Here is a 15,189-nt window from a genome sequence, read left to right as displayed (position 1 = left end):
GAATATTATTTCATAGAATTCGCGTGCCCAGTGTGGTATGATTAAATCCCTAAGGGGTGATCCCCAAGAGGTGTTTGAAAAAGGAATTTATTATTCAGAAAACTGCGCAGTTGGAATTTATTCCACGAATAATAAATAAAGTTTCAAACTAGAAAAACTCTTTGGAGAATTAATTTAATTCTAGTCACATAGCAGACAAAAGAATTAAATTGACGGATCAAGATAATCTTAAACGCGGGAAATATTATAAAATAAAATGGACCCAAGTTATTTGTAATTTGGTGATTTAAGTGGGAGTGCAATATTATTCTTTAGTGAAAAAAAATAATATTCCATTGATAATATATTAAATCATGGGTCATTTGATTTAATTAGTAATTTATCAAATGGGTGAGCCCAACACTTAAGTCATTCCATGGATCTCCATCCTAGCCCAACAAGTCCATTAAAAATAGTGATAGAATTGAATCGAGATAGATAGTTTGGTGTAGTGTTCCTCCTAGATCTCATCAAGACTATTTTGATTATTCAAGATCCGCCCACACGGATGGATGATCAAGGACAAGGGAATAGGTTGGAAGATTCACGGTCGATAAACCAAGGATCTCCGGGTGGTGCAGCTAGCAACTTCGATCCTATGATGGATCAAGAAGAGGTAACAATCGAATTTACATCAAATTGCATGATTATGTGTTTTTGATGTATTATATCTATAGATCTATGTTTATTGCATGAAATTGGAGTCGAATGCATAATCACCTAAATAGATCCGTTAAGGACCTGTTTGTTTTCCGTGTCTTCCGCTGCGGTAGTCCCAACAACTGGTATCAGAGCCAATTTTTAGGCTCTGATTATGTATTTGATTAATTGAATTTTTCGAAAATTGTAGTGTAAAAACTTGGGATTTTCGAAAATAATGCAATGTGTGTTGGATCTATGTTTTTCTTGATTTTATTTTTGGATCTATGATATGATGTTCTAGATCGATGATTGAATATTGAGATTATTGGATTTAAATCCTAAGATCTACGAAATATTCTAGATCTATGATGAACAACATTAGATCTATATATTCTAAGTAATATATACTAGATTATATGTTTGTTGATTACATATATGTATGTGTTTAAGTGAATATATGTTTTTGAATCAAGAAATAAAGTGGTCCAAGGTTGAATACTTGGATCGATGAAAGAATATTATGAATCTCGAATTTTATTTGAGTTTTTCACAAGAATATTCTAGATCTAAGCAAGTATTCATAGATCTATAGTTTTATGTTCTTAATATGCTAGAACAATTTAAATTGCTAAAAGCTAGATGTTTAAATATGCATATTTGATATGAACATAAAAGATTGTTACAAATTAAGAAATGATTAATTAAGATTTAAGATCGCGGTCAAGCGAAGCGACCACGATGAATCAAGTTAATTAAAATTAAAAACGAACAAAGGAACACAAGGGTTAAACCCTAGGTGTGTTCGAAGACCAGGCTGCCGATCTCGCCTTGTCGGGGATCGCCGATCCAGACCCGGCTGAATGAGGCAGCGACAGTGGCCGGGGAGTCGCCGTCTTCACCGGGCAGCAGCCGCAGTCTTAGGACAGCGGAAGTTTGCTTTCCGGGCATCCAAGGCAGCGACGAAGGGCTGGACAGCAGCTTGTTCACGTCGGTGTTGACGAAGACAGGCAGCCGTGGATCCTTGTTGATCCAGCAGCTGCAGCGTCGTCTTCAAGGGGTCAACGGGCAGCAGCTCCGACAGCGGCAGCGACTCTAGGCTGCAGCAGCAGCTGCGTCGCCTTCGGGCGACGGCGGAGGAGTTGTCCTCGTCGGACAGTAGCTTCTTCTCCGGGCAGCAGTGACGCTGCTGCAGACGCCGGATTCTTCGTTGCTGGACAGTGGTGGCTGCTCCAGTGGGAGCGGCAGAAGCGGCGGTCAGTAGGCGGCGACGCTACAGTGGGAGCAGCGCCGGCAGTCGCGGGAGGCGGCGGAGGTTAGGCGCGGCAGCAGCGGCTGCTGCGAGGCCCGTGGCGGCCCAAACCCTAATTAGGGTTTTGGGTTGCATCGTCTCGTCGTCTCGTTCTTCGTTTTCATGTTTTCGTTTCTTAGCGCACAAGTTATTTATAATTGTCGTTTAAAATCCTAAACCTAGAATAATTCTATAACTTGTGGTAAATTGGAATGATTAATTTGTTTAATCAAGATTCTAATTTATAGAGAATTGGTTACCTTCTTTAAAATTGTCAATTGAAATATTTAGCTCAAATAAATTGATTTAATTTGTTAATTAGTTGATTTTGATGGATTCTTTCCATCAAGATAATATCTTGATAATTAACATAAGGAAATTCCATTTTTGATTGATCTAATTTTTGGCTTTTCCATAAAAGGATGGATTTTTAAAGAATATTCTCTTAATATGCTTTCATGTTTTATTTCAAGGTTTAATTGAAATAGTCTTTATTTTAATTGGTGTGTTATGGAATTATTTCCTAGAAATATACCTAAGGAAAAGACATGAATTTTTCAATTGTTTTAAACCTTCAAAATTTTCGAAAATTACATGTTTAATAATTGGATGGGTTTTAATTGGAATCTAATTCCTAGTTTGAATTTTGTCTTTAATATGATGTAGGTGAATTTTATTTTATCTAGATAACGTCAGTTTAATTAAAGAAGTGATAAATTGATTTGGCATTAACATGCTAATAAAATCCTAAATTATTAAAGTTTTAAATGATTAATTGGATTTTAATTGGAATTCAATTCCTAGTTTAAAATTTGAATTTTATCTTTAATTTTGATGAAGGTGAATTTATTTCATCTAGATAACATCAAATGTGATTTAAAGGTATGAAAATTCATAGAGCATTAATTTTTCTATTAAAATCCTTAATCATTTATTGAAGTTGAATTTTGTCTTTAATTTTGATGAAGGTGAATTTTATTTCATCTAGAAAACATCATTATGAATTAAAGATGTAATAAGATTTTTCTTGTCATGTGATTTTATGAAAGCTATGAGAATTTTAATTCTCGAATTTAATTGGTGTGTTTTAAATGGATTTTGTCTTGATTGGATAAATGCGGATTTATATATCCAAGTGGGCATTTTAAATTGAGACTTAGCTAATCTTTTATGATATACACCTAGACATTAATTTTAGGATAAGAATGGATTAATTCTATCTAAGTAAATCCTAATAGTATTAAAAGGTAGTTTCAATAATCAAGATACGTTATTTTATTTAATAATGTATGATTATTTAAGATTGGACTTAATGTCTAGATAATCTTGTTTATGTGAAGATAGAATTTTAATTCTATCTATTTATTTTAGATGCTTAATTAAATGATCAAGTTTCGTCATTATGTTTATGTGAACCTTTTGTAAATGTGTTTACATGTTTTATTGATGAAAGATGGATATTTATTTTGAGTTATGATTTTATTTGTTAAAATCTAGTTTAACTCGTGCATCGCTTATGTGCTTGTTGCTTTTCATGCATAGCTAGTACATGTTTAATTATTCTTTGAATGTGGATACCTGCCTTATCTGCTTAAGTGATAATTAAACTATTAAAACCACCAACAAGAAAATATGAAGCGATAATTACAACACGTTTGTATATGGCCTCCATAAAATTGGTCTTAGTGCGAAGTAGTGATCGGCCTGTCTTTACGGGAGGAACATTACCAGTTCGTAAGTTTGGACTTCTCTAGATAAAGGTTATTAAAATCGTAAAATTAGTTTTTCAGTAATATCGCGACTGGTCTTTACCGGAGCAATATTGCTGCGAAATTATAAGGATTATATTTTAATAATGCTTAGAGGGAGCTATAGGAGGAGGTGCTTGTCCGGTTCGACATTTCTTTAGAGGAGTTCACGCACAAGTAAAGAATCCTTAGTGCTTAATTTTATGGTTATATGCTTTAGCATTGTTAGTCAGCCATGTCATTCTTATGGTCACTGGACTATCTATCGACATTGTGGCCAGTAAAAAAATAATGAATTTCTTGCATGAATAAGACACGGCTTCCTAGTAGAAGAACGTTTGTGCTTGATTTTTGTGGATGTAAAATTGATGAATTGTTTTGTGGTTATTTGCAATTCTTTGAAATTTTACATGTTTATATTATTGGTATTTATTCTCAGCTTGAATGAAAGATGATTGATACTTGGGATATTTACTATGCCATACTTAGTTCGAGGAAGCATGACTCTGAATTGTTTAAGGAATGGAAAAGTAAACTTGATGTTGATCGTTTGATCAATGACTTGAGATTGATTCTCAGCAAGGATCGTCCGCCCACATACCATCTACAAGGAGAGGACAAGGAGTTTCGTGATCAGTGGCATACCGCGGAATGTCATCTCAAGGGCTTCGTTTTGGCCAGTGTTGGCAATGCCCTTGAGAGGTTTGACAAACCCAAAAGGCCGTTGGTCAACAAGCCCACGTGGTTTGAAGAAAAGTCCTCTAAGGTAAGAGTTGGTATCGCTGTGAAGCATTTAAGGCATGATGTATTTGAAGAGGGCCAAGACGTGGGGGTATATGCCCTAGTCATGCTTGGCTACTTCAATAAACTTCACTTGTCGGGGGGGAAAGTTGACCCAGAAACCCAACAGATAATGATCCTTGATGGGCTTCCAGATAGCTTTAATGAAGTCAGAAATGAAATTTTGTTTAGCGACAAAAAGTTTTCGTTTTTGGAGCTTTATAACAAGCTTGTGATTGCTCAAACAAAGATGAAAAGAAGGGGTGGACTTTTGAGATGACCATGTTCAAGTCAGAAGAGTTTATTTTTGCTTTTATGTTTACATTGTTGAATTTTAAGAGTTTTTGATATTGTTTGGTTTTGATATCATATGGATTATTGATATGGAATTTTATTCCTAGTTTATCAATTGTGTTTTTGGATTATCGATGTCATTTTATAATGCTTGCATTATTAGATAAATGAAATTTTGATTATCCAATTATTTATGACATCAAATATAACATGGTTAATATCAAAATGTTTACTTGTGATTAAATTTGTTGATTCAATTATTATGAAGTTTTCTTCTAGAAATATTGATTATTAAGTTTCTTTAATCCTTAAGTCTTTTGAACCATTATTTTGTTGATGAGTCAATAGAACATTAATGTTCAACATGGATTCAATACAAAATAAAATGATCTTATGATCGCGTTTGTTCAAATAAAGGTGTGAGAAAAATAATCACAATAATTGATTACAAGACAAGTAAATTAAATTCAACTAGAAACAAGATAAGTATTTATTATAAATACTAGAAATTCTTGTGTAGTAAATATAGTGTGCACATTAAATTTATTTTAATGTTCCAAGCCTAGAGTTGACTATTTGATTAGTTATTGTTTTATTTATTTTGTTGTGAAAGTGATAATTAAAATAGTGGGAGCTTTTCTTAATGAATAATTAAATTCTAAGTGTTTAATAAGAGCGTCATGGCTTGTTTTATTAAACTAGGATGAATTTAACTCCAAGACACTGTTTAAATTGTTTTAATAGCCTTAAAGAATATTGAGACTAGTATTTTTCTACTTTTAAAAGTGGGAGCTAAATTTTGTCTCATAGAATATTCATAAATGGAATTAAGGTAATGTTTGATAGAGTTAAAGGGGTTCACACCCTAGAATGAAAGAAGTGATGAATTGCACACTTTCTAAGACTCTAATAACATTAAAAGATATTTCCAAGTTAGCTATTAAAAATTAGAATTACTTTTGGGTTTCCAAAGGAAGTATTTCTAAAATTCACAACAAATGGTTAAATAAATGAACTCTTGGAATTTATGACTATAAAACAAAGAATGCAATCATTCGGTTTTATTTTGTCATAAGGACTAATTTCCAATTAGTCATTGTGATGAGGTAATTATGTTCATACATAAATTTACATCACAAATTATATAGCAAGGATAATACCAAGTTAGATTGGTATTATATAATTAAAGTTTTGGGAATCATATTCGACATGATTAAAACTTTATATATTGCTATAGGTATTCTACTTTAATTAGTAGAAATTCAGAAGGATCAAAATAATGGATTTTGATAGAGGAATATGTATAAGTGCACTTGAGAAAGACACATAAAATTATTCCACTGGATCAAAGGGCCTAGAAATATTTTGATCAAATAATCGTGCTCCTTAGCAAGAATTAAGGTTATAAATTACAAGTATATTTTCGTTTTATGTACTCTAGCAAACTATGTTGGTAGATTCTTTTAAAGAATTATAGTTTTGAGTACATAGTGGCCAAAGCCTGCTTTGAGTATAAGTGGGAGAAAATGTGTGTGAATGTGTAGCACAAGGCCAATAAAGCGGTTGGTATACTCGAAAGCATTCTTTGAGTATAAGTGGGAGATTGTTGGGGTTTGTATACTAAAAGATGCTTCGAGCGTACATGCCTTTGTACAGTCAGCTTGTGCATGTATACGAGAAACGCCACGTCCACTTGTTTACCTATTTATGAGAATAAATAATATAATATAATGGTTTATTATTGAAATATAATAAACAAGTCTAAGGCTTTTTACTAAGAAGGTCAAGTAGGGAAATTCGATGAATCTCCTCATGAGTTTTCCAGTAGGGGACTTGGCCAGATCTAGTAAGAAGAAAAACGTATTCACAACCTAGATAGGCTTTGGCTACCTATTGGTACGGTTGCGGTGTTTGTGATAATTCTCTCTTACCTAAGAAGAGATTAGTAACACCGGTGTGGTAAAGCACTGAAAGGATCTAATCCGAAATGTATTCTTTATTGCTATCTACTGAAAGAATATATTTCAGAAAGTTTAGTATTTTCTAGTCTATGATATTAATATCAATATTGTTTATTCAATCAAACGCCACTTTGACTTATCAATGTGAGAGTTTGTACGTAACTCAAGTTCATGATATCTTGGGTGGTAGTAATTGAATAACATGAAGGTATTGGAATATTATTTCATAGAATTCGCGTGCCCAGTGTGGTATGATTAAATCCCTAAGGGGTGATCCCCAAGAGGTGTTTGAAAAAGGAATTTATTATTCAGAAAACTGCGCAGTTGGAATTTATTCCACGAATAATAAATAAAGTTTCAAACTAGAAAAACTCTTTGGAGAATTAATTTAATTCTAGTCACATAGCAGACAAAAGAATTAAATTGACGGATCAAGATAATCTTAAACGCGGGAAATATTATAAAATAAAATGGACCCAAGTTATTTGTAATTTGGTGATTTAAGTGGGAGTGCAATATTATTCTTTAGTGGAACAAAATAATATTCCATTGATAATATATTAAATCATGGGTCATTTGATTTAATTAGTAATTTATCTAATGGGTGAGCCCAACACTTAAGTCATTCCATGGATCCCCATCCTAGCCCAACAAGTCCATTATAAATAGTGATGAGATGTGGAAACCCTAGCACACCACAAGTCACACCTCTCAACCCTAACCCTAGCCGCCACTAGCGTGGCTTCTCTCTCCCTCATTTGGCTCGATTTTCGAGCCTCCAAGAAATAGGGAGCTAGGGTTTTTGGTTTGATCTTGTCTTGTTCATTCTAATCCATAGAATTGAATCGAGATAGATAGTTTGGTGTAGTGTTCCTCCTAGATCTCATCAAGACTATTTTGGTTGTTCAAGATCCGCCCACACGGATGAATAATCAAGGACAAGGGAATAGGTTGGAAGATTCACGGTCGATAAACCAAGGATCTCCGGGTGGTGCAGCTAGCAACTTCGATCCTATGATGGATCAAGAAGAGGTAACAATCGAATTTACATCTATTTGCACAGACTAAGAAATACTAAAATTTCTGAAGTATATTCTTTCAGTTGAAAGCCATAAAGAATATATTTTGTGTTGATCCTTTTAGTGCTTTACCACACCAGTATTACTAATCTCTTCTTAGGTAAGAGGGAATTATCGCTGCAACTGTACCAATAGGTAGTCAAGGTCTATCTAGGTTGTGAACTGGTTTTTCTTCTTACTAGATCTGGTCAAGTCCCCTACTGGAGAACCCATGAGAAATCATTTGATTCCCTACTTTAACCTTCTTAGTAAGAAACCTTAGACTTTTTATTTATATTTCAATAAATAAATCATTATATTATACTCCCTTCATTCCAACTAAGTTGAGTCAATTCTTTTTTTGCACTCGTTTTAAAAAAATTGTAATAAATAGTTAAAGTGGATATATAGTTAAGTAAAAGCGAGAATAATATAAAGAAGAGTCTTATCTACAGTATTTTCGCTTGTACTTTATTATATGTCCTCAACTTAGTTGGGACAGAGGGAGAATTATTTATTCTCATAATTAGGTAAACAAGTTGACGTGGCATTTCTCGTATACATGCACAAGTTGACGTGGCATTTCTCATAATTAGGTAAACAAGTTGACGTGGCATTATTTATCCTTCTTTGATTCTTCTAGCATCGTCTTTTGGATGAAATTGGAGAGCTCCTCTTGGAGTCGTCTCGTCACGGACTTCGTCACGGGCCTTCCACGCGGGGTCGTATCATTTCGGTTGTGAAATTATGGTGCTATATTTTGGTTTTTCTTCTTTGATTTAACTGTGGTACAAGATACACTAACCGGGCGTAATATAACCCAAATGAAGAACGAAGATAAAAGTACAATAAACTGAATTGAAATAACAAAACAATAATTGAAACTGTAAACCGTAAAGGTATAAGCCGAGTCGAGGAGTCCTCTTTCCGCAAGACAGATACACCCCAGTAGTGCTCTCGGATTGGCGTGTTGTCCCCAAAAACGGCTTCGTCGAACATAACAAGCTCCAGCGAACTGGATGATGGCGAGGGCAGAGCTTCGATGGAAGACTATGCAAAGAGAGGGAGAGAGCTATGCAAATGATCTACAATCTTTTGTGTCAAGTGTTGTGTAGAGAATGCAATGGATGCATGCCTATTTATAGGCCAAGTCCACTCATGGGCATTGATGGAGTCAACGGCCATTATGTGCGTCATGATGGCTTTGACTGTAACCGCCGGGGGTTACGAGCCGTTACGGGAGCTAGAGGAGACTAATTCATCTGGACACGCTACACGACGGGGTTCATCGTGAACCTTTTGGTCACACGATACGTCGGGGTCCATCGGGGACCTTTTGTCACCCGCAATGCATTGGGGTTCGTCATGGACCGCTTGGGACCCGCTATACGTCGTGGTCCGTCGTGGACCTTTTAGCACCTGTTGTGCACTTGGGTCCCTACTATAATTATTACACGTAATAATTTATCTTATTAAATCAATGTTTAATAAGGTTTTCTCCACCAATGTGGGATAATTAACTCTTTTAATTAATCCCTTGGTTTTATCTCATAGCTCGTTTATAGCTCACCACTGTGACAAACTTTAATTCATAATTTCGCACTTACCGGGAATCGGTTTAGAGAAAATGAATATACCACATACATCTACTCCGAAAGTAGATCGTCGCTATTGTATTTAATTTTACAAAATTAAATGTCTTGTCACATTTAAATTGGTCAAAGTCCATTGACCAAATACAATTCCAACACTATACTATATTATATGAAATTGTCCTTTAAATTATGGAGTGAAATATAAAGACATGAATATCTTATTCTTAAGATAATCTTTTGGTCTGCAGGTATTGACTATACCAACAACCAAAGTCCATGGTCTAATGAGGAAACCAAGGCCCTAATTTCTATTCGTAAAAAGATCGATAAACTGTTCGAGTGCAGGAACTAGCTTTTGTGGCACCACATCTTCTTGCAAATGAGGGAAAAGGGGTTCGATCGATCTTCAGGTTTGTGTGAGAACAAGTGGATGACAATGTTGTACGAGTACGAGAAAGATGAGCATGATATGATGAACTTTTACAAGGATATAGTTGAGATTGAGATGAGGAAGGGCAAGGATCCCCGTTTGGATCCTGAATAAAGCTAAGTGGTTTGCCAATTTTAAGGAAGAAAAAGGGTATGAAGTATGAAGGCATTCCCCTTTCTGTGGTGTTTTTTGTTTTCATTTTATTTGTTCGAATATCCTTGTAGTCTAGTAGGGTTTTGCTTTAATTTTGGATTGTGCTTGTTCAATAATGTTCTTTAGAAAATACTCTTGGATGCAGTTGGTTAAGGGAAGCATATTGGTCTATATGTTTTTTGCTTTCCTATCCACAATTTATTGGCCATTTTCAGCAGTGTGATGGTAATTAGATTGACATTAAAAGGCTAAATTGTTCCCTCATGTGAATAGTTTAGGGGTGTAACTTAATCATATCAGTTTTATTTATTTTGTCTGGTATTTTCAAGGATAACCAGTTCTGATGCAGTGATGGTCTTCAATATATGCAGGAAAAAAGTAGGAAACTATCATGCAATCCACAATAGAGTTTTATACATTGTTGGAAGGTAGGTTCAATTTACCTCTCATTTGCAATCTACTGTCTCTTCTCCCCTCTGCCTGTTGAACTTTTTGTGAGACAGTTGGAGAGGGCACTTACCTTTTTATAAACCATTATTTGTCGAGATTTGTGCTCAGCATTGCATGGCTGAGTCGATAAATGGATAAATGATTACTGGTTCTGTAGTATAGTTGTAACTATACATCTTAAAAATTTGGATTTCTTACTGCATAAACATGTTCTACATGTTTCCATATTCTAAATTTTGCATTAAATATTTCAATTCTACTTGGCCTATGCAGGTGACTGACTATCAAGGTCTATCTGAGTATACTGATGAAGGTATGTGTATTGTTGTATCCTCTTAAATCTGATAAATTTGTCGTTGGGCGTGTGTGTGTGCGCGAAAGAAAGGGATAGATTGTGCCTCCTGTTCCTTCATTATTAAAAATAAACCTGCAGCATATAGGTGATGACTATCCCACCAACCAAGGTCCATGGTCTCGCCGCAAAGAAAAGGCTTTCGAGAGTAGGACGAACACCAAGGTATTATGGAAGGACATCAGCAAGAAGCTGAGGTTGAAAGGGTTTAATCGATCATCAAGCATGTGTGAGGATAAGTGGATCACTATGTTCGAAGACTACAAGGCCCTCACTTCTCGCTGCAAAAGTGTGAAAATCAACAATCAACTCTTGTAGGAAGAAATCAGCCTTGAAATGTCTGGTAAGGGGTTCCAATGATCATCACAAGTGTGAGGAAAAGTGGATGAATATGGTCAAAGAGTACGAGGGTATTGATGAGATTATGAGGGAGAGGCACTGTGCTCTAAAGCTAATTTCTTGGAGCAAATAGATGCTGATGCAGGTATCCCCGTTCCTTTTTATTTATTGTTTAAATCTATTTGTTTCAGTGTGGGTTTTGCTTTAGTTTTGGTTTGTTTTCAATCTTTAGTTTTTGTTTGTACTATTCAATAGTGTTCTTTTGGAATGTTTCTTGTATGCAGTTGGTTAGGGAAGCATATAGGTCTATTGCATTTGTGCTTGTTTACCCTTAACCCCCAAATGAGAGGCAATTTTATAGTGTAAGGGTAATTAGATAGACTTTAAAGAGCTAAATTGTTCGCTTGTGCTAATAGGGTCGAATTCTTATGTAGTGATGGTCATCAACATCTAATGATAGGGTCGAATTCCTTTGAAACAGATGCAGTTAGAGCAAGTGGAGTTCATCTTGAACAATGAAACCTTATCTACTTCCATGAATCAACAATCTTCCTTTTTGGGTCAATTCTAATTTTGCCAAAATTCAGCACACTTTATTACTTTATTTTTTCTCTTTGATTTTTTACTCTTTCTTACTTTATTTTCTTTACTATTGTTTATCTCATATTCCCTCTTTCCCATAGAAATAGGACGAATTTTCTTTTTCGTTTGTCCCATACAAATATTCTATATCCATTTATGACAATTTTTTCTCTTCTTTTTTTACTTTATCATTTATGGACTCCACTACATGATCTCATGTACTTTTTCTCTCTCTATCTTATTTTACCAATTATGCTTTAAAACTCGTGTCAACCCCAATAAGTCTATTTCAATGAGACAAAGGAAGTATTTAATTTAATTTATTTACTTTTGTTCTATTCTCTTTTTGCTTAATTAATCCACTGAATATTTATTTCTTAATCACCGTGTCTAAAGTTAAAGCTCTAACACTCGGGGACAGAGAGAGTTATACCTCAATTAATTATTGATTACATAATTGGTAAACACCTTGAGTAAAATCGAAATGTTAAATGTACTTTATCTTAGGAAATGAGCAAATTTAGAAAGAAGAGTTTATTCATCTTACAAGATATAAACATGTGATGGTGGATTGTGATTGCAGTTATGTCTATGAAGTCAACCTGTATTATTCTTTTGACTTATATGATGATATCTCGACAGAAAGAAATCGAAATGTCAACTAGCTAGGTCTAAGCAACGTAAGGATCTGTTTGCCGTTAAAAATAAGTGAAGTAGAAATTTGCATTTGACCTCCCGAGCCACCGGATAGTCACGCGTTCGAGTTTTAATGTGCAATTAGTACAGTAAGAGTGAGATAGGAAGAAAAAATTGATTGGAAATTTTTAATAGAGAATGAATCCTACCTTATTAAAGAGAATTTTTTTCTAAAATAGAGAGTTTCTATTTTAAGAAACGTACCAAAATGGAAAAAATAAATTTTTTTAAAGATGAGGTAGTATAATAAATATATTTAATAAATTTAGTGATAAAATAATAATAATAACAATAATAACAATAACAATAATAATAATAATAATAATAATAATAATAATAATATAACAATAACAATAACAATAACAATAACAGTAATACTAGTAATAATAATAATAATAATAATAATAATAATAATAATAATAATAATAGTAATAATAATAGTAATAATAATAATAGTAGTAATAATAGTAATAGTAATAATAGTAATAATAGTAATACTAGTAGTAATAGTAATATTAATAATAGTAATAATAGTAATACTAGTAGTAATAGTAATAGTACTAATAGTAATAGTAATAATAGTAATACTAGTAGTAATAGTACTAATAGTAATAGTAATAATAGTAATACTAGTAGTAATAGTAACATTAATAATAGTAATAATAGTAATACTAGTAGTAACAGCAGCAGCAGTGTATATTAATGTTTGTGGCGCAGGAATGATACTGTGTCAGCTGTAGGAAGTTGTGACGTGGTGGGAGGCATGGGTTGGGAATGATCATTTAGTATAAAAGAAAGTTCTTTAGTGAATTCAGAAATCTAAACCTTCTAATAATTATCGGTATTATCACTTAAGATGGATTAAATTTGATATCAGTATGATGGCAAGACAAAAAATGGCATGTTATGTTACATCTAAAGATAATCTTATTTTATCAAAGTACCCACACATAAAATAAAATAAAATAACGAATATCCCACAAGAATTCTAAAACAAGCAAAGGATACAAGCAATCAAGAAATATTACTTCAAATGCATACCACCTCATTTATTCTATAAACATCCAATGGAACTAACATGAATAACAAATAATGGTGTGGTCATTGCCTGAGCTCCCTCCTCCTCTCTCATTCATCTGCATCGTTGGCATCCTCATCGTCTACGTGATGTGCAGCTACCTGATCATCGACTTCATAAGCCAAGACGAAGAGAGCCAAGACGAGTACTACTCAAACGCAGCCAACTACAGCTCGTCCTATTTCCACATATCAGTTGAAGAGCTGCAAGAGATAACTTGCCTCTGCCACAACCACAACAAGGGAGGTGGTTCGATCTGCGCCATCTGCTTGGAGAATCTACGCTACCCGCAATTCTGCAGAGTGCTTCCTGCTTGCCAACATCAGTTCCATGCTCACTGCATTGATCCTTGGCTATCTAAGAGCTTCACTTGCCCCACTTGTCGAGCACCTTTTAGACCAAACCCGTCCTTCAATTGATGATTCATTCATTACATTCATCAAATGTAAGGAGTTTTTGCTACTAAACAATATGAACTGTGATCCACATCATACATTATATTCATCAGATGTAAGTGGTAAAAACATTCCTCACATTTACACCAAAAAGTAAATAGCTAGCTAATTAACATTATGTTTTGTCATTCCATCCACAATTCGTTTTTATATCAAACTAAGTATAGAAATTCAATCACTACTAATAGGAAGTGTAAATAGGGATTCTCCCTATAATTTCTAGTGTTCGACAAATGGCTCCCTCCGTTAAATAGAAAGTTAGACGAGGGAGTTGTATTATATACCAAACTAGTTTTAAACGCTAAACGCCAAACACATCATAATAAAATATTCAGAATTCATTACAACTTTATTTGCAGTTCATTATAGGAAATTTTGAGATTTAAAAACAATGACATCACATGCATAATTTAGAAATCTGAAGTTCATTTGTTATTAGTTCATTATAATGATCTCCGGGTTATCATATAATGATGTTGTTCGGCGTTTAAGGTTTAAGAGTGGTTTGGTATTGATCACAGTCCATATATGATAGTGATAAAACGCAAGTTTATATACTGTACAAACTCCAACCTATTATCTGAACCGTTAGAAAATGTCAATAGATGACAAAATAATATAAGAGAAAATGCCAACATAGTGTCAATTGTATTAACACTATGTTGACATTTTCTGTTATACTATTATTTTGTCATTTGTTGATATTTTCTAATGGTCCATATCATAGTTTGAAGTTTTTACAATATTTAGCGTTTACATTTGATTACATCCCATGTTGAGATAATATCATAACATATATACATCAACCATTTTGCATATGCAAAATTTCGTTTAACGCAAAAACTTGTTCATACAATTATAAGAAATATAGTACGAGATTAAGAACGCATATATAAAATTAAGAAAGAAAGAAAGAAATAATTATAATACTATAAAATTAGGAATTTATAATCTAATCTCTGAATAAAAGAATGCATAAACTAAGAATTTACTTTATTAACAAATTAAAATTTTAAAAAATAAAATATGAATTTAAAAATAGGAAAGAAGAATGGTAAAATAGTAAAAATACTCCTCATGTTTATATCAAAAAGTTAAATAGTTCCTTAACTTTTATAAAGTTGAGAGGGTGAATATTTGGGATTACGGATCGGATTTTTGCTCCATCCGAATGGAGCAAAAAGTTACGAAGCTTTATGAAAATGAATCCGTTTGAAAACTTAAATCTAAAAACATGAAATTCAAACTC

General features: G+C 33.6%; 2 protein-coding genes across 2 annotated transcripts; both read left to right on the top strand.

Moving 5' to 3' along the window:
* Positions 1-4,168: 4,168 nt before the first annotated feature.
* Positions 4,169-4,777, top strand: LOC125196066. Its single transcript, XM_048094431.1, has one exon. The coding sequence runs from the start codon at positions 4,169-4,171 to the stop codon at positions 4,775-4,777; it is 609 nt and encodes a 202-aa protein (XP_047950388.1).
* Positions 4,778-13,499: 8,722 nt separating this feature from the next.
* Positions 13,500-13,904, top strand: LOC125196057 (E3 ubiquitin-protein ligase RING1-like). Its single transcript, XM_048094419.1, has one exon. It carries the CDS (start codon positions 13,500-13,502, stop codon positions 13,902-13,904), a length of 405 nt encoding a protein of 134 aa, XP_047950376.1.
* The last annotated feature ends 1,285 nt before the right edge of the window (positions 13,905-15,189 follow it).

This window comes from Salvia hispanica, chromosome 1, assembly GCF_023119035.1.
Source record: "Salvia hispanica cultivar TCC Black 2014 chromosome 1, UniMelb_Shisp_WGS_1.0, whole genome shotgun sequence".
In the NCBI taxonomy this organism is placed as follows: Eukaryota; Viridiplantae; Streptophyta; class Magnoliopsida; order Lamiales; family Lamiaceae; genus Salvia; species Salvia hispanica.
The sequence above is the reverse complement of the archived record's forward strand: the minus strand, read 5'-3'. Positions and strand labels throughout refer to the sequence as shown.

What these genes read in the sequence shown, in the direction of transcription:
- LOC125196066 (XM_048094431.1), top strand. Translation starts at nt 4,169, where the DNA reads ATGATTGATACTTGGGATATTTACTATGCCATACTTAGTTCGAGGAAG.
- LOC125196057 (XM_048094419.1), top strand. Translation starts at nt 13,500, where the DNA reads ATGGTGTGGTCATTGCCTGAGCTCCCTCCTCCTCTCTCATTCATCTGC.